The sequence below is a fragment of the Rhincodon typus genome, chromosome 2 (genome assembly GCF_021869965.1).
Source record: "Rhincodon typus isolate 14 chromosome 2, sRhiTyp1.1, whole genome shotgun sequence".
Classification (NCBI taxonomy): Eukaryota; Metazoa; Chordata; class Chondrichthyes; order Orectolobiformes; family Rhincodontidae; genus Rhincodon; species Rhincodon typus.
In genome coordinates, this window is record NC_063333.1 from 127,476,239 (window position 1) to 127,496,165 (window position 19,927).

Below are 19,927 nucleotides of genomic sequence, written 5' to 3' on the forward strand. Positions count from 1 at the left end.
TTGAAATCATTGTCATTAACACTAAGCTAAGACCTCCCTTCATTGAAGTATTCTAGAGCAGAAGCTTTTCGACATAGTGAGAACTCACCAGCTCAAAATCAAGTAGGGCCTTGCGTACTGACTTCCACCTACTTAACCTCTAATTTTACTGAAAGCCTCAAAAGGCCTATCGTGTTGTGGGAAAACTAAGTTTATCTTAGCCGTGGCATTTAACATATTCCTTGTTACTGCTAATGCCACTGACTGGTGGGGATGTTCATAGTGCTCAATGATGGTTGATGATGAGCTAAGAATAATAAGTGGAGACTTAAAACAGCAATCCTGGTGTTGTTGAGCAGAACAGATAATGTTGGAAATACAAAAGCACTGCCTGCAGTCACTGGGACTGGGTGTCTGTTGGAAAATACCTAATTTAGTAGGCTGCACTTTGGTGTACATTGTCTACAAAGATTCCACGGTATGTGATGGGAAGGCTCTGTGACATACAAAAGAGATAAAGTACAATATGCAACATGCTCTTCATTAGTAGCAATCTTGCAATTTGAAATCTGCAGGAGTTGTGCTGACGGTGAGAGGACCAGTCCCTGTTGAAGCTGTCATCAGTCTCTGCATTATGGTATGTCTTTGTCAGTGTGCTGGTCCTAGACTGCCCCCAGATGGCTAATTGAACAATTGAAGTTTAAAAACAAGATAATTTGTTGCATGTAATTGTATATAAATGATCAAAGCCTCGGTTTGTTTTATTTTGTAGAGAAGCCTCTTATGCTTTTTTGGTAGCCTCAGTAAAAAATATCTGGTAAGCTTTAGTCATCTACCATGCTGGTGACCTCTTGAAACAAAACAAACTTGAAAGACAAAATCTTTTCATGAAGCCATGTTGTGTACCACAAGTATGTTCTTCTCTCTCCAATCAATGATATATTGTAACCTTGCCAATGCCCTCAACCATCTTTCCCAATACTGAAGTCAAATTAGTGAGCCTAAAGTTATCTGGGTCAGTGATGTCAAAATATAAAGGTGGGGGCTGCTTCAGTCATAGATCCCTACATTGTGAAAAGCAGCCATTCGGCCCATCAAGTCTGAGGGCCCCACCAAAAGCATCCCTCCCAGACCTACCCTATCCCCATAACCCTGCATTTTATCATGGCTAACCAACTTAGTCTACACATCCCTGGACACTGGGGGCAATTTGGCATGGCCAATCCAACTAACGTGCACATTCCTGGATTGTGGGAGGAAACTGGAACACCTGGAGGAAATCCACACAGACACTGGGAGAATGCGCAAACTCCACATTGACAGTCACCTGAGGCTAGAATTGAACCCAGATCCCTGGCGCTGTGAGGCAGCATTGTTTCCTTAGACAACAATATATTCAATAATTCTATCTAAAATCATAAGGGTAGACTGCAACCATTGTCTTTGGCCCCTGTCACAAACGCTATACTCAGTCTTCCAGGGTTTCCTCTCAGCCACATGACTGTGGAGAGATCTGGAAGTTACCGTGGATAGAACAAACAGTTCATGACCTTTTAAAACTGAGTGTGTTTCACATGTGTGTACACATACGTGTCTTAGAATTGGTGTAGCACAGTCTCAAAGAGACTGGCTTTGCCCAGTAAAGGGCATTTAAAGGAATCTCCTTGCCAAATAATTGAGGCTGAAACAGATTGTTCTCAACGTTGGTATCATATTTGATCCCAAGATGAGCTTCTGATCACACATCTGATCACACCATTACTAAAACTGCCTCTTTCTACCTCTCTAATGTTGCCAGACCTCTCCTCTGACTCAGCTGTTGAAACCCTCAGTCATACATTTGATACCTCTGGACCTTACTATTCTGATGCACATCACGTTCTACCCTTTGTAAACTCAGTCATCCAAAACTCTGCCTGTCCTGTCAATTATCACCCAGAACACATTGGTTCCATATTGAATAGCACCTACCCCAGTATCCTTTCATCCCTTTGCTTAACAAGAATCTCTCTCCCTGGGACCAGGGACCTGGGTTCAATTCCAGCCTCAGACGACTGTCTGTGTGGAGTTTGCACATTCTCCCCGTGTCCGTGTGGGTTTCCTCCAGATGCTCTGGTTTCCTCCCACAGTCCAAAGATGTACAGGTTAGGTAGATTGGCCAGGCTAAATTGCCCATAGTGTTCAGGGATGTGTAGATTAGGTGGGTTATAGGGTGATGGGTCTGGGTGGGATGCTCTGAGGTTTGGTGTGGACTTGTTGGGCCGAAGAGCCTGTTTCCACACTGTAGGGATTCTATGATTCTACCGCACCCTTAAAAATATTCAAAGATTCTGCTTCCTTCACCTTTTGAGGAAGGCAGTTCCAAAGACACTCAACTCTGGGGGAGACGATGGCCTAGTGGTATTATTGCTGGACTGTTGATCCAGAGACCCAGATAACCTTCTGGGGACCTGGGTTCAAACCCCACATTGACAGTCTGGAATTAAGAATCTAATGATGACCATGAATCCATTGTCAATTGTTGGAGAATCCCAACTGGTTCACTAATGTCCTTTAGGGAAGGAAACTGCCATCCTTACCTGATCTGGCTTACATGTGACTCCAGACCCACAGCGATGTGGTTGACTCTGAACTGCCTTTTGGGCAATTAGGGATGGGCAATAAATGCTGCCTAGCCAACGACATCCTCATCCTGTTAATGAAAAAATTCACCTAAACTCTGTCTCAAATGGGTGAGTCCTAGATCTAAATCCAACCATTGATTCTGAATTGATTGATTTGATTTATTGTCACGTGTACCTAAGTACAGTGAAGAGCTTTGTTTGCGAGCAGTACAGGCAAATCATAGTAAGCAAGGGCATATAGATCATAGGGTTAATAAAAACTTGGTTGGAGTAAGGCATACAGGTTACACTGGACAGGATGTACACTCGGCAAGATCAACATTAACAAGATCAGCATTATTTGAAATTAGAGAGTCTATTCACCAGTCTAGCAACGGCAGGGACAAAGTTGTTCTTGAACCTGTTGGTGCATGTGTTCAAGCTTCTGTAACATCTGCCTGACAGAGGAGGTTGTAGAAGAGTGTTGCCGGGGTGGGAAGGGTCTTTGATGATGTTGGCATTCTTTCTGTGGCAACGATACATGTAAATGGAGTCCATGGATGGAAGGTTGGCATCCATGATGGTTGTGTGCACACAACCGTCTGTAGTTTCTTATGGTCTTGGCCAGAGCAGTCGCCGTACCAAGCCATTATGTACTCAGATGGTATGTTTTCCGTGGTGCACCTGTAGAAGTTGGTGAGGGACCTTATGGACATGCCAAATTTCCTCAGCCGCCTGAGGCAGAAGAGGCATTGTTGTGCCTTCTTGACTGTCGCATCTACCTGGGAGGTCCAACGCAGGTTGTCAGTTATCATCACTCCTAGGAACTTGACATTCTGAACAGTCTCAACGTCAGCTCCATTGATGCAGATGGGGGCATATTCTCCTCCCTTCTTTCTGAAGTGAATGGTCAGTTCTTTAGAATTTTTTTTAAAGAATCCCTATAGTGTAGAAACAGGCCTTTCAGCCCAACAAGTCCACACCAACCCTCCGAACAGCATCCCACCCAGACCCACCCCCCACCCCCCACCCCCCACCCCACGCCTGTAACCCTGCATTTCCTGCTAACACACCTAACATACACATCCCTGAACACCATGGGCAACTTGGCATGGCCAATCCATCTAACCTGCACATCTTTGGACTGTAGGAGGAAACCGGAGTACCTGGAGGAAACCCACACAGACACAGGGAGAATGTGCAAACTACACACAGACAGTCACCTGAAGGTGGAGTTGAACCTTGGTCCCTGGCACTGTGAGGCAGTAGTGCTAACCACTTTTTAGTTTTGCCAACAATGAGAGAGAGGTTGTTATCGTTGCACCGTGTCACCAAGCTCTCTGTCTCTTTTCTGTATTCTGACTCATTGTTGTTTGATATCCGCCCTACCACAGTGGTGTCATCAGCAAACTTGTTAATGCCATTTGTTCAGAATTTGGCAACACAGTCATGGGTGTACAGGGAGTATAGTAGGGGGCTGAGAACGCATCCTTGGGAGGCTCCAATGCTGAGTGTTATCGTGGAGGAGGTGCAGTTGCCTATCTTCACTGATTGTGGTGTATGGGTCAGGAAGCTGAGGATCCAGTAGCAGTGGGCAGAGCCGAGACCTAAGTCTTGGAGTTTTGAGATCAATTGGACAGGATAATGGTGTTGAAGGTGGAGCTGTACACGATGAGCAGGAGTCTGATATGGATGTCCTTGTTGTCCAGATGTTCCAGGGATAAGTGCAGGGCTAAGGAAATGACATCTGCTGTTCACCTGTTTGTCATTCGGCAAATTGTAGGGAATCGAGGAACACTGGAAGATTAGAGTTGATGTGGGCCATGACCAGCCTCTCAAAGCACTTCATGATTGTGGAGGTCATATCCACTGGGTAGGACTCATTAAGGCCCATTGCATGTGCTTTCTTATGTATTGGGATGATGGTGGTCTTCTTGAAGCGGATTGGGTCTTCAGCTTGTAGGAGGCATAGGTTGAAGATGTCAGTGAACTCCTCTGCCAGCTGATCCGCACAGGATCTGAGTACACAGTCAAGGCCTCCATCTGGGCCTGTCGCTTTCCTTGGGTTGACTCCCAGGAAGACAGATCTCACGTCTGCAGCGGTGATGAAGGTCCAATCTGCCGAGACCCCTGTGAATCTTGTATGTTTCTGTCACGTTGCTTGTTACTCTTCTCAACTCCAGCACGTATACATGTATCCTGTGCAACCTTCCCAAGTAACATAAGCCATCCATTCCAGTATTAGCACGGTAAACCTTCTCTGAACAACCATTAATGCATTTACGTCTTCCCTTACATTACATGACTAATGGGTTTGGTATGCTTGCCTTTATTGGTCTGCATTGAGTATAGGAGTTGGGAGGGGCCACTTTTGGAATACTACATTCAATTCTGGTCTCCCTTCAATAGAAAAGGTTCCTTGAAACTTGAAAGGGTTCAGAAAAGATTTATAAGGATGTTGCCAGGATTGGAGGGTTTGAGCTATGGGGAGAGGCTGAATAGGCTGAGGCTCTTTTCCCTGGAGGCTGGGACCTTTATAGAAATTTATAAAATCACAAGGTGCATGGATAGGGTGAATAGTCAGGGTCTTTTCTCCTGGGTAGGGGAGTCCAGAACTTGAGGGCATAGGTTTAAGGTTAGAGGGGAAAGATTTAGAAGGGACCTAAGGGGCAACTTTTTCACGCAGAGGGTGGTGCCTGTATGGAATGCACTGCCAGAGGAAGTGATGGAGGCTGGTACAATTACAACATTTAAAAGGCATCTGGATAAGTATATGAATAGGAAGGGCTTAGAGGGCTATGGGCCAAACGCTGGCAAGTGGGACCAGATTAATCTGGGATATCTGGTCAGCGTGGACGAGTTAGACCAAAGGGTCTGTTTCCATGCTGTAAAGCTCTCTGACTCTAATACTGTGCGCAGTACTTGAGATGTATTATCTCTATTGTGCTGTATAACTGACACGTAACCTCCCTAATTTTGAATTATTAAAGTGAATAAATTCCAGGTGGATGATCATCTTCAAAAGTGAAGAGTACTCATTAACCGTATCCAGGGAGTCCTTCGTAACCTGTCCTTGAGCAGCCTTCACTGGCCCAATATAATCTGATAGCTCTGACTGTTCACATAACGGAAAAAGATTTTCCCATTACTTCCACAATTGTCTGTGATACTTCTTTCCTTTAGCCTTTTAGCAGATAACAGCAGCCTTCATTTTCTTCAGCTGTTTCTTAGACTTGAATTCTGGCTACATCAACTAACAGGGTTAACAGAAATATACTCAGACAACAATAAAGTTTATGTGCAGAGGTTTACATGGTATTCAGTTACATTTTAATAGGTGGTAGAAGGAACTGCATTATGAAGCATAACTGTACTAGACAAAACTAATTCCTTTCATACTAGATGTACAAAAACAGATTGTATGAGAAGTGTTTAACATAACTTGCATCTGGAATCTACATTTTAGAACAAACAGTTAATGTTCATTAATTTTAACAAACTTGTGACATGGTGTAAAATTTTGCCTGCAATGAAATGCTGCACTTGGAATATATGAAGCAGTCAATAGCCTCTCTTTTTAAAACAAATTTACGTTAGTGGTCACTTTTTTTTTGACAGGCTAAATGGTTGAATTGCACTTAGTAAAAATGTCAACAGAAACATAATGCCTAAATGCAAGATGTAATCTGCCTGCTGGTTTTGGGAGTTTCATTTCTATAAACAAATAATGATATTGTTTAAAAGTACAAAGAATAAATGAAAATTTCTCTTTAACCCCAACACTGCACCTGCTTAACTTGGAACGATTTCTCATTTCACCTTATTCAGTTGCCCTTAACACAAACCTATACTGAAACCACATTTGTTCTTGTTTTTCTCTGCAGATTTTGAGCAGACAAGAATCCAGACACGCATTTATTAATGGCTGTCAGATACAAGATTGTATTATTTGCAGTGGTGCTTGAAGCCAATTAATTTGATTATTGCTGTAGTCACATCTCAATTAATGTAAAGTTCAGAACAGAGCACTTCTTCTAATTTAACACTTGACACAGAAATGTTTTCACACCAACCAAGAGAAAGTAAGAAAGCATAAATGGATTCACTAACTGCAGAGCATAATTGAGAGAAATGATCCAAGAATGTGGTGAGCATGTAATCATATCACTTTGTGGATTCAGCAGACAGTTGTGAACTTCTCCAGCTTCTCTCTAGCAGTTGACAAAATCATCAAACCTTTGATGAAGTTACAGTGCATAACTGCAGACATATTAAACATAACTGTAAGAAATTTTCTCAGTCGAGTTGTAAAAGAGGTGAGAATCATAGGTTGATAGGAAGACTAAGCACAACATTTGAACAGTTACATCCTTCAGTCATTCAAAGAAGAAAAATTAATAACAGTAGCAGCATAAGCAACATTCACTTTACACCAGTAACAAAGCTTCAAAAATACCTCATTGGCTGTAAAGGAGTTTGCATATGCTGAGGTGAAAGATGCTCTATAAATGCGAATTCTTTCTTAAAAGGACTTGAAACAGATAAATACAGCACAGAGATACAGCTGAGGTTTTTGAACATTCTTCACTGCCTAATACTACCTTTGAAAGTTCTGACTGTTTAACTGTTCTGGTGCAGAAGGAGACCATTGGTCCCATTGTGTCTGTACTGCATCTCGCAACGAACATTATGATGTAGTGTCATTTTCCTGTATTTTCCCATGATCCTGAGTATTGTTACTTTTTAAATGGTCACCTATTGCTCTTTTAAATTCCTGAATTGAACCTGTCTAGGCCACACTTCCGAGCAGTGTGTTCCAGCCCCAAACTATTCCCTGTGTGAAAACATTTTTTTGTCTCACGTCACATTTGCTTTTTTTGAACATTACCATATAGCTGTACCCTCTTGTTCTCAATCCTTTTAATGAGAAGGAGCAGTTTCTTTCTCTCTACTCTGTCCAACCATCTCATGATTTTTAAAAATCATCAGATCTCCTCTCAGCTTTGTCCTCTCCAGGGAAAACAGTCCCAAGGTTTCCAATCTATTTTCATAACTGGAGTTTCTCATCTCTGGAATTATTCTCATAAACCTGTTCTGCACTGTCTCCAGTTTGTTTACATCCTTCTTAAACTGTGGCACTCAGAACTGTGCATAGCTGAAGTCTAATGAGCATATCTGCCTTGCTGCTGTTGCCTACACCCCTGTTAATAAAGCCTAGGATGCTTTGTAACTCCTCACTCTACCCATCCTGCCACCTTTTGGTGACATCCACAAATCTACCCAGGTCTTAGTGCTCCTGTACATCATTCAGGGTTGCGCCTTTTCCTTTATACTGAATCTTTTATGTTCATTCTTTAAAAATGTGTCAACTCTCAGTTGTCTGCATTGAATATCATCTGCAGTGTTCCCTCTAATTTTATTTTCTTCCACACGAGCCTCCATGGTCTCTGTGTGGCAGTATTGTTTGGAAGCACCAATCACTATGCAAGGAATATTGGAGCAGCTGCATGTGCACACAGTTATGCAGCTTTAGAGGGAACACTGATCTTCTACCATCTTTGAGCTCACTTCACCAACTTGTCAATGTCCTTTTGTAGTTTCTCCCTGTCCTCTTCAATGCCCCTAAGTGTTGTATCATCCATAAAGTTGGAAATTGCTTCCTGCACACAATGATTTAGAATCATAGAATCCCTACAATGTGGAAACAGGCCCTTCGGCCCAACAAGTCCACACCGAACCTCATAGCATCCCACCCAGACCCATCCCCTTATAACCCACCTAATCTACACATCCCTATGGGCAATTTAGCATGGCCAATTCACCTAACATGCACATCTTTGGATTGTGGGAGGAAACCGGAGCACCCGGAGGAAACCCACACAGACCCGGGGAGAATGTGCAAACTCCACACAGACAGTCGCCCAAGGGTGGAATCGAACCCGGGTCCCTGACGCTGTGAGGCAGCAGTGCTAACCACTGAGCTATCGCGCTGCCCGTTAGATCATTATTATATATCGGAAACGACGGGTGTCCCAAAACCAACCCTTGAGGAACTCCACATCAAACCTTGCTCCAGCCCAGAAAATATCCTTTAACTATAACTCTTTGTTTCCTGTCCTCAGCCAATTTTGTATCCATGTTGCTACTGTTCTGTTTATTACACAAGCTGTAACTTTTCGCACAAGTTTAAGTGGCATCAAACAACTTTTCTCAGTCCATGTCCACTACATCAATAGTATTACTCTCATCGACTACTCTGTTACCTCTACAATCACTCCAATGAAATATTTAATTTTTCCTCAAGAAATCCATGCCAGCACTTCCTAATCCATGTTTTTCTCTTGGACTATTAATTCTGCCTTGAATAATTGTTTCAAGAAGTTTCCCCATCACTGAAGCTAAACTGCCTGGTCTGTAATTGCTGGATTTGACCATACAAAGGGGAGGTGATGGCCTAGTGGTATTATTGCTGGATTGTTAATCGAGAGACCCAGATAATGTTCTGGGGACCCGGGTTCAAATCCCACCATGGCAGATGGTGGAATTTGAATTCAGTAAAACATCTGGAATTAAGAATCTAATGATGACCATGTCAATTGTTGAAAAAACCCATCTGGTTCACTAATGTCCTTTAGGGAAGGAAATCTGCCATCCTTACCTGATCTGGCCTACACATAACTCCAGACTCAGCAATGTGGTTGACTCTGAGCTGCCCTCTGGGCAATTAGGAATGGGCCATAAATGCTGCCCAGCCAGCAAATCCCACATCCCGTGAATGAATAAAGAAGAAAAAAATAACCTTTTTTGGACAAGGGTGTTGTTACATTTGCAATTCTCCAGATCCCTGGCACCACCCTTAAGTCTAAGAAAGGTTGAAAGGTTATTGCCACTGCTTCTGAAATTTACAATCTTCCGATGAGGTAATTGTGAAAGTTTTACCCATTTCTTCCTCAGAGTGTTGGATGCTGACTATCATAAGGGAGTCTGTAAACATTAGGATGATACCAGTAGATTAGAAGAAGCTAATGTGAATATAGCTAAAGAAGCTATATTCAAATAAAAATGATGCAATGCAGGCTATATTTCAATAAAGTGTGGAGCTGGAGGAGCACAGCAGATCAGATAACAGCTGAGGGGCAGGAAAGTCTATGTTTCAGGTCTGGACCCTTCATCAGGACTGGTGAAGTCCTGATGAAGGGTCCAGACCTGAAAGGTTGACTTTCCTGCTTTTCAGATGCTGTCTGACCCGCTGTGCTCTTCCAGCTCCACATTGTATTGACTATAAAATATATTAATTTATTTTAAAATGGTGAAGGAGTTTAATTGGGTACACAGTTACTATTTCTTCCGAGCAAGTCCAAAACTAGGGGCAACAGATAAAAGATCACATCTGATTAAGTCTAATAGGGAATTCAGGAGCAGTGCTCATATAGACAGGAGCACATCACTGTGAGGGAATATCCACAGCCATAGTGAGGCTTTTACCATACAACTGTAGGGACCCTAATTCCTAGCAGTGTGGGCTACATACTAAATTGACTGTGAGTGTTCAACTGCAACCTCTAGGTGGCGCAGATGGCTCACGTGCTGAGAGGAAGCCAACATCATTTGGAGGGAGCAGAAACTTTTATAATGACTGTGATAAGTGAAGGTTTTGCAAATTGACTACTTTTTATAATAGCCATGTCATTTTGGTAGAGTAATTCCTGAAAACATTAGGAAGATTAATAAGCTGAAGTTTAGCAGAAAAGCAGAGGGTTTTACTGAAGCTCTGCAATGAGTTAGACAGCACATTTTAAATGTTCAGGAAGAAGGGAAGCGTAAGTGTCAAAGGGGAACAAAATTGGTGGCAGAGGGACCAACTGGTGCTATTGCCCAAGCCCTCACCATAGTCTGAATCAGCATGATGAGCCAAGATGGAGTGCAAGCGGAAACTGCCAGGCAACATGGTGTTGGGGAGAGAGGAGTCAGTCTTTTTCAAAATTAATTAAAGCAAAATGTATACATAAAACATTTCAATTTCATTTAAAACTGAGGAATTTTGATAGAGCGCAGAGATGTTGTTTCTTATGATGAAGTCCAAAACTAGGGTCTAGAGATATAAGGTTGTTTCCAATTAAGCCAGGTCAGGAATTCAGAATAGTGTCCTGGATTTTAAATGTCCCCTCTGGGTGTGTTTTGTTTTGATGGGGGAGCAGCTAAAATAAGGCAGGCTCCCTCCCCATTACCTTCCTACTTGGACCCAAGCTGACCCTTAGATTTCTTCTAATCAACCTCTTCAGAGATGTTAGATATTTTTAATCAACCTGTTAGGTGATGTTATGACATTCCTTTGGAATAGGTGAAACTTGAACCTAGGTGTCCTTATCCAGAGGTAGGGACACTGCCACTGTACCACAAACCCCCACCCCCAAAAAAAACTCACCTTGATATTACGGAGGGTGGGCAGTGCCAAAATTGACAGCCCACCGACCAGAAGTGAATAAATAAGGGTTGCTTGAACTTGTTAGGAACTCATCTAACACTGATATTAATCTTACCCCATTACAGTACGATTGGTCAGCAGCACCGGAGGGTGGATCCTCCCTATGTGGGCAAATAAAATTAGCCGTGGAGGAGATATTCCTGGAACGTATACGGGATGGTTTTCTTGGCCAATATGTGGAGGAACCAGCTAGAGAGCAGGCCACCTTAGACTGGGTACTGTATAGTGAGAAGGGAATCCTTGCCAATCTAGCTGTGCCAGACCCCTTGGAGATGAGTGACCATAACATGATAGAACTTTTTATCAAGTTGGAGAATGAGGTAGTTGATTCAGAGACTAGGGTGCTGAATCTTAATGAAGGAAATATGAAGATATGAGGCATGAGTTGGCCTTGACAGATTGGGGACAGTTACTTAAAGGGATGACAGTGGATAGGCAATAGCAACCATTCAAGCAATGCACGGGGCAACTGCAACAATTGTTTATTCCTGTCTGGCACAAAAACAAAATGGGTAAGAGGGCCAATCCATGGCTTACAAAGGAAATTAGAGTAGTATCCAATCCAAGGAAGAAGCATACAGATTGGCCAAGAAAAATAATACATCGGAGGATTGGGAGCAGTTTAGAATTCAGCAAAGAAGGACCAAGGGATTGATTAAGAAGGGGAAAATACAGTATGAAAGTAAGCTTGCAGGGATCATAAAGACTGATACAAAGAGTTTCTGTAGGTACGTAAAGAGAAAGAGATTGGTAAAGACAAGTGTAGGTCCCCTGTAGACAGAAATGGGGGAATGTATAGTAGGGGACAAAGAAATGGCTGGGGAACTGAACACATACTTTGGTTCTGTCTTCACAAAAGAGGACACAAATCAGATAATAGAAATGTTGGAGAATGCAAGATTTAGTGAAAGGGAAGAATTGAGGGAGATCAGTATTAGTAGAGAAATGATGCTGGGAAAATTGACAGGCCTCAAGGCGAATAAATCCCTAGGCTGATGATCTACATCCTGGAGTACTTAAGAAACTGGCTGTAGAAATAGTGGATAATTTGGTGGTCATCTTCCAGGATTCTATAGACTCTGGAACAGTCCCTGCAGATTGGAGGGTAGCTAGTGTCACTCCAATATTCAAGAAGTGAGATAGAGAGAAAACAGGAAATTATAGACCAGTAAGTCTAACATTGGTAGTGGGGAAAATTCTCAAATCCATTATCAAGGATTTTACGGCAAAGCATTTAGAAAATAGTGGCAGGATCAGACAGAATCAGCAGAGATTTATGAAGAGGAAATCATGCTTGACAAATCTTGTGGAATTCTATGAAGATGTAACTAGTAGAGTTGACAATGGGAGCCAGTCGATGCGGTGTATTTGGACTTCCAGAAAGCGTTTGACAAAGTCCCACATAAGAGATTATTGTGCAAGATTAAAGCGTATGGTATTGGGGAAAGTGTATCGAGATGGATAGAAAACTGGTTGGCAGAGAGGAAACAAAGAGTAGGAATTAATGGGTCCTTTTCAAATTGGCAGGCATTAACTAGTGGGGTGCCACAGGGATTGGTGCTGGGACCCCAGCTATTCACAATATATATTAATAATTTGGATATGGGAACAAAATGTAACATTTAAAAGTTTGCAGGTGATACCAAGTTGGGTGGGAGGGTGAACTGTGACGAGGATGCAGAGATCCTTCTGCGTGATCTGGACAGATTGGGTGAGTGGGCAGATGCAGTATAATTTGGATAAATGAGAGCGTTATTCACTTTGGGAGCAAAAATAAGAAGAAGGCAGATTACTACCTGAATGGCTGTAAATTGGGACAGGGGAGGGTGCAGTGAGACCTGGGTGTCCTTGTGCACCAGTCGTTGAAGGTAAGCATGCAGGTGCAGCAGGCGGTAAAGAAGGCAAATGGTATGTTGGCCTTCATTGCGAGAGGTTTCGAGTACAGGAGCAGGGATGTGTTGTTGCAGTTGCACAGGGCCTTGGTGAGACCACACCTAGTATATTGTGTGCAGATTTGGTCTCCTTTTCTGAGGAAGGATGCCCTTGCTCTCAAGGGAGTATAGCGAAGGTTTACCAGGCTGATTTGTAAGATGGTGGGTCTGACATATGAGGACAGAATGACTATGTTAGGATTGTTTTCGCTGGAGTTCAGACGAATGAGGGGGGATCTCATAGAGATTTATAAAATTCTAACAGGACTAGACAGGGAGGATGTTCCCGATGGTGGGTGTTGCCCAGAACCAGGGGTCACAGTGTGAGGATTCAGGGTAGACCATGTAGGACGGCGATGATGAGACATTTATTCACCCAAAGAGTGGTGAGCCTCTGTATTTCATTACCTCAGGAAGTAGTTGAAGCCAAAACATTGAATGTATTCAAGAAGCGGCAAGATATAGCACTTGGGGTGAATAGGATCAAAGGTTATGGGGAGGAAGCAGGATTAGGCTGTCGAGTTGGATGATCAGGTATGATCATGATGAATGGCAGAGCAGGCCCGAAGGGCCGAATGGTCTCCTCCTGCTCCTATCTTCTGTGTTTCTGTGTGGAGGGGCACAAGCCCCACTATTCGCCAATTTAGCCTCTCAATGATGTGTTATGCCTGTAGGACACTCTTTCTCTGAGTCTGTCAGTTGACCTGCCTCCATCTATACATTTCTGCCCAATGCCCTTGTTTAATGTATAGGGACTGGCAGCATCTGTGGAGAGAAATCAGAGTTAAGATTTCAGGCTCAGTGATCCTTCTTCAGACCCATTCTGAAGAAGGATCATTGGACTCGAAACATTAACTCCGATTTCTCTCTGCAGATGCTGCCAGACCTGCTGAGATTTTCCAGCTATTTCTATTTTTGTTTTAGATTTCCAGCATCCACAGTTCTTTCGGGTTTTATTTTGTTACGCAAGGAGTCACTAGTTGAATAGCAGAGAAGCCTTTAAGGGAAATCTAGGTAAACAGTTGAAAGAGAATTAAAGGCTATGTAGATAGGCAGCATGAGATGATCATTTTGGTATAAACTAATTATGGCATATCTGTTGGCTGTAAATTCTGTGTAAAATTAGTTTACAATTATCTGAAGTTTTCCTGACCAAATTGTCTGGGCTGCTTGGAGCATTGACTTTGCAAGAACAGTTGGTCACGAGAGAGGAGGAGATAATGACAATTGAGATTGAGAGAGAGAAACATCTGTGGGCTCGCTGTCAGTTTGTTTTGTATTCAGCATGCATTCACTGATAAGAGATGTTGACGATTCTTTTCCATTTGTTATGCTTCAATTGCTGTGGAACTGGTGGGAGCAATAGCTGGAAAAGCGATGGAAAGTTCATTTTTGAAAGAGACTTATTGAGCCCTTCCTCCGTCGAGCAAGATTGGCATTTTGCCTTTCTCTTTTCATTACCTCAACTGGACTATTTGTGGTTCCACAGAAATGGGAAAAAATTGATTTTTTTTTTCCTCTCCCAACTCATTGTTTTCTGTTAGTGCCAAAATTTGCTAAAGTACATGAAATTCAACCATAGATGACAGAGTGTATAACCTGATACCCTCAATTTTTCTTTAGTTTCCTAAAGAGTCTGCTGAAGTCTTTAAACAATTACAAACAAAAGTCCATTGGTGACAGTGAGCTAAAATGGGGGATCCAAATAATTGATAAATTAGTAGCTGGGATGAAAAATCTCCCTACTTCCTTGTTTCTTTTCCCCTCCAATTTCCAGTTAGAATAGTTGAATTATGTGTAAAATATGCTCAGGTATGTACTATAGTTCACTAGTACACAAGTAGTATGGAGGTCCTGGACTAATAATTCATTAAATATGAGTTCAAATCCTCAAATTATAAGTTGGTAAGAGTTTGAATTAAATTTGGGAGCCATTAAAGTGATAATGAAGCTACTGGATTATAATAAAACTCCAGCTAAAGTCCTTTAGGAGTAGAAACCTACTGTCATTGCCTAGTGTAGCCTAGAGATGATTCCAGTCACACATCAAAAGGATTGAATGTTAACTGCACTCTGAAGTGGCCTAGCAAACCACTCAGTTATGCCAGGAAAACTAAGAATGCATAATAAGTACTGGCCTTACTAGTGATCCCAATAATTAACATTTTTAAGCATCCAAGTAAATTTAAGGCATGTTGCATTAACAAAGAACAAAACTTAGTTGCCATCATTCTAAAAATGTTGCTGTGCCTTTGGAGTTTCAGAAATGATAATTTTATTGCCCTTTTATTGGGATCCTGCAGTATCCACTGCAAATGATGCTATATCTGTCTTTTTCTCTATCTCCTTCACCCTTCAAAATGAGACAACAATGCAGACTTCATGAGACCTCAAAAATTGACCTTGATCCCTGCATCTTTGCAATTTACTGCTCCATTTCAAAACCGCCTTTACAAGTCCATGAACATGTTGTCATTTCTCAAATTTGTGCCTTTCTCAGAACACCATGTTTGCATCTCTTCCATCAATTATCCACTTTGGTCGCAATACCAAAACAACGACTGTTATCAAAAGCACAAGTAACAGCATATGTAACTGATGAGAGTCAAACTGCCATTCACTCTCCTATTTTCTTATTGCTGTGTAAATGCTCCTCTTGTCCACCAGGCTCGGAGTGGATCACCTGGATCCATTCTTACCGATCTAATTGTAGCTAGAGAATAGTCTCCATTAGTTTCTCCTCTTCCTCCTGTAGAGTTAACCCTAACATCCTTTATGGATCTATACTTGGATCCCCTCCTCCTTTTCCTCCGCATGCTGTCCTTTGATGGCATCACCCAAAAACAAATATACAATCCTACATCTATGCTGATGACACCAAGCTGTACCACTGCAATACATCTCTCAATCCCTTCATTGCCTCAGATTGACTGTCCAACATCTAGTAATGTATGGACAACAATTTTCTCCAGCTAAATATTGAAAAAAAAACTGAAAGGTTTCAATTTTATTGTGTGATGATGGCAGAACTATCAACAATTCCTGTGATTGCTGAAACTCACAGCAACTTTCGGAGTTGGGATATGTGCAGAATGGGGAGGCAATGGCCTAGTGGTATTATCACTGGACTGTTCATACAGAGACCCAGATAATGTTCTGTCGACCTGGGTTCAAATCCTGCCACGGCAGATGGTGGAATTTGAATTTAATAAATATCTGGAATTAAGAGCCTAATGATGACCATGAATCCATTGCCAGTTGTCAGAAACACCCATCTGGCTCACTAATGTCCTTTAGGAAAGGGAACTGCCATTCTTACCTGGTCTGGCCTACATGTGACTCCAGACCCACAGCAATGTGGTTGACGCTTAACTGTCCTCCAGGTAATTAGGGATGGGCGGTAAATGCTGCCTAGCCAGCAACACCCTCATCCTATGAATGAAGAGAAAAGAATAACATGGAAATCAAAATTTTGCTGTCACTGAATGCTCAATTCTACATAGGGTGGAGCTTTCCACAGGCACCCTTAGAATCATATAAACCGAAAGAACTGCAGAAGCTATAAATCAGGAACAAAAACAAAGTTGCTGGAAAAGCTCAGCAGGTCTGGCAGCATCTGTGAAGGAAAAAATCTGAGTTAACATTTCGGGTCCGGTTCTGAGGAAGGGTCACCAGACCCAATACGTTAACTCTGAATTTTTTTCTTCACAGATGCTGCCAGACCTGCTGAGCTTTTACAGCAAATTGTTTTTAACCCTTAAAATCATGATTTGATGAGAACTTTAACTCCATCACTTGGCCTTTCTTTTAAAAAAATGTCTTGTGGAAATTAGGTGTCGAATTAGTTGTAAGTAATTTTGTGGTGTTACAGTACAACTCGAGAGTTACTGCATGATACCTGTACTGGCCCTGGAATCCAAATGTTTCTTTTTATAACGTCTGCAGTCCTTTTGGCTTTCATCTTAATAATCCTACTACTTCCACTACTTGACAATTTTTAAACTAAAAGCAAAGGATTGTAAATATTTCAGCTTCTGCATGTGCAATGCATACATACGTATGTACGTACCTGCTTGCTGACATTACAGCCTCAGCATACCAGAACATCCCATTAACTAGTTTGTGAACAGCAGCATGTGAGGTCAACAACAAGCTCCCTCTCTTTGGCTTTGAGCCCAAAAAACGGGTCATTGTCTTTGGTTGTAGAATTGTACAGTATGGAAGATGTTCTTTGGTTCATCGAGTCTGTACTGCCATAACTTTGCTAATACCTACACTAACTCCACTTTTCTGCACTAGACCCATAGCCTAGGTCCCTGCTTCAAATCCTATTTTCTAGCAATGCAGTTCATCCTTCTCATTAGCGATTGCATAAGGCAGAACCAGACTTTTCGCCACCTTCATGATATATTTGACCTTAGACTTTGCAACCACACATCCGTGCTAGCCTTAAGGTAACCCATTTCCCCTTCAGTGACCTCACTCACCTTGACCCATGCCACTGCTTATCTGCTGTCTGAAACACTCATCTGTGTCTTTGTTACATCCAGATTTGAAGATATAAATGCCTTGTCCCTCCGTAACGGGATAGTCTCTTCCAGTCCTACAATCTCCTACAATTTCAACATTGCTCTTGAGCATCCCCAATTTTAATGACTCCACTATCTGTGGCTGAGCATCCAGTTTCCAGTCTTCTGCGTTGTGAAATTCTTGCCCTAAACTTCTCCTTGTGGTCTTGAGGGTATCATCTACATGGTCACACCTAGCACTTCATCAAGAGATTGTTGTCTTGTGGGTGGGATATTAAACTCAGGTTAAACCAATTCCAGTGGGTGAGATAGACGTTGAAAATTGCATGGAACTGTTCAAATCGCAGGGAATTCTTTTGATTTCCTGGCCATTTAGTTGACTATCACCGAAATGGTCACTAGTCGATTGTGGTCTGTGTTGAGAATGTGAGCTTTATAATAAACTAGGCAAAGGTGCTGTGCAAGAATTAATTCCACTCCCGGTGATCACCAGAATTTTCCAACCAGCACCAAGACTTCGCTTGGCTGGTGATGAGAAGGGCACTACTTGTTAGACCCTTCATGTACGCCGGGCTCTCTGTGCTACTGCACACTGCCTTCGAAGTGGCTGCAGCGGGGTAGAGACTGTCACACATTTCCTTCTGGAATGTGTCTTTGCTAAGGAAGCCTGGATAGAGATGGAGTGGCTTTTGTTGAGATTCATCCTGAGCAACTCTATGATGCAAGAGCTCTACGGTCTGTTGCCCGGGTCGCGCACAGAGACAAACATTGACTGCGTCTGGTGGGGGTTCGATTAACTTGGTGAAAGCTGCTTTTTGGTCTACCCGAAACTTGTTGGTCTTCCAGAACAAGGAGTTGACCTTGACCTTGAGTGTTGCAGACTGGCATATTCCGAGGTCCAGGACCACATTCTCAGGGACGCACTGAAGCTTGGGGCAGCTACCACCAAGGCACAGCGGGGAGAGACCATCATTTAAGGACTTTCTGCTGAATTTAAATGGGGGTCCGTTCAGTTATTAGACACCACCCACTACTGTTTCCCCCCCGCCCCCCCATATGTAAATATTGTCTTGTACAAGTAAGAAATGCCTTTGGTTTGTCTGTGGGATACTCAAACTCCAATGTTGTTTGTTTCTTCTCGTACTGCTGTACAGACCTGAACTGCATCAGTGACGATGTGTGTATATAAAGATATTTTTATGGATAAAGTATGCTACTGAAATGAAAACAAAATCCACTCAGAAGCTTCAAGCTTTATTAAGGACTGGGGGGCAGAATTTTAATTGCGAGGCATGGATGTATTCGGGGCAAGTGAGAAAGTTTTTCAAAATATTTTAAAAGCATCTCGTACCTGCCTCCAACCTGCCCATTTCCGGAGGTGGGTCTGTTGTTATGATCATCCTGTGAGCTGTTAAGTGATGGGGTGATGTTAAAGATACAAAATATATAGAAAACACTTGAACTTGAAAAATGTGATTCAAAGGATGCGGTCAAACAAATGAAGAAAGTCTTATTGTAAATTGCTTTTACAAATGATGGTGAATAAAAATTGATACAGCTGTCAGTAATGTTAATTATTGTTTTAAGTCTCATGCTTTTCTCTCAATGTTGCTGTTTATGGATTTTCTGCTACATTAGGCTAAGCAGAATTATGACGTTGGGTGAATTTTCTGTTTGTTGTCTCTATTGAATAGCAAGGCATAACAATTCCAAATGGTAAAGCCATGTTAATCTCCTTTTTTTCTTTTTCAGCCCTAAGCCAACTGTACCAATCATCATCTCTGGTGCTTTAGCAAGGGTAAGACAGAAGTTACTCCTCCATTTTTCTCAATTTCTGTGAGACATCGATTTATATTTAGAGAGAGCAATTTAAAAGTTGGAGGCTGCTGGAAATGTATAGTTGAGCTGTTAGCACATGGAGTAAAAGTGAATGGTTAATGCTTCAGGTGTGGACCCTTCAATGCGTCCAAAACATTTCAATACTTTTTCTCCTCCACCTTCAGACTGATCCTCTGTGTATTTCCAGTGGTTTTGTGTATTGAAAAGTTCCAATATTTACCTGCAGGCACCTAGTGTTTAAAGCTGCCCCATTTGACTTTAATCTTGATACATTATTATTGAGTGCCACAAGATTTGTAATGGCATTCATTATGCAGTACGTTCCAGTGCCTGGCACAGTTAATGCCACTTTGGTGCGACCATTCCTTTTCTGACTTGCAGCCTCTCTAGGTGCCATACTCACTGTTCAATATCTACAGCAGGGACCTCAGACTGCCCAACAAAGTCATCTGAAATGCTGCCACCAATCCCAGTACATGACAGATCTGTCTGTGCCAGCTGTTCCTGGAGCTCAGGAACTGCTACTAACAACCATGATCCCCTTCTCTCCCTCGCCTGCCA

At 42.3% G+C, this 19,927-nt stretch overlaps 1 protein-coding gene across 1 annotated transcript in view; it reads left to right on the top strand.

Annotated features, from left to right (window-relative positions):
- LOC109911066 (death-associated protein) overlaps positions 1–19,927 on the top strand; it is an 85,498-nt gene that overhangs the window by 61,417 nt on the left and 4,154 nt on the right. Inside the window, exon 3 of the mRNA XM_020510318.2 lies at positions 19,280–19,325. Within this exon, the coding sequence (XP_020365907.1) occupies positions 19,280–19,325 (46 nt within the window). The remainder of the gene's footprint in view (positions 1–19,279; positions 19,326–19,927) is intronic.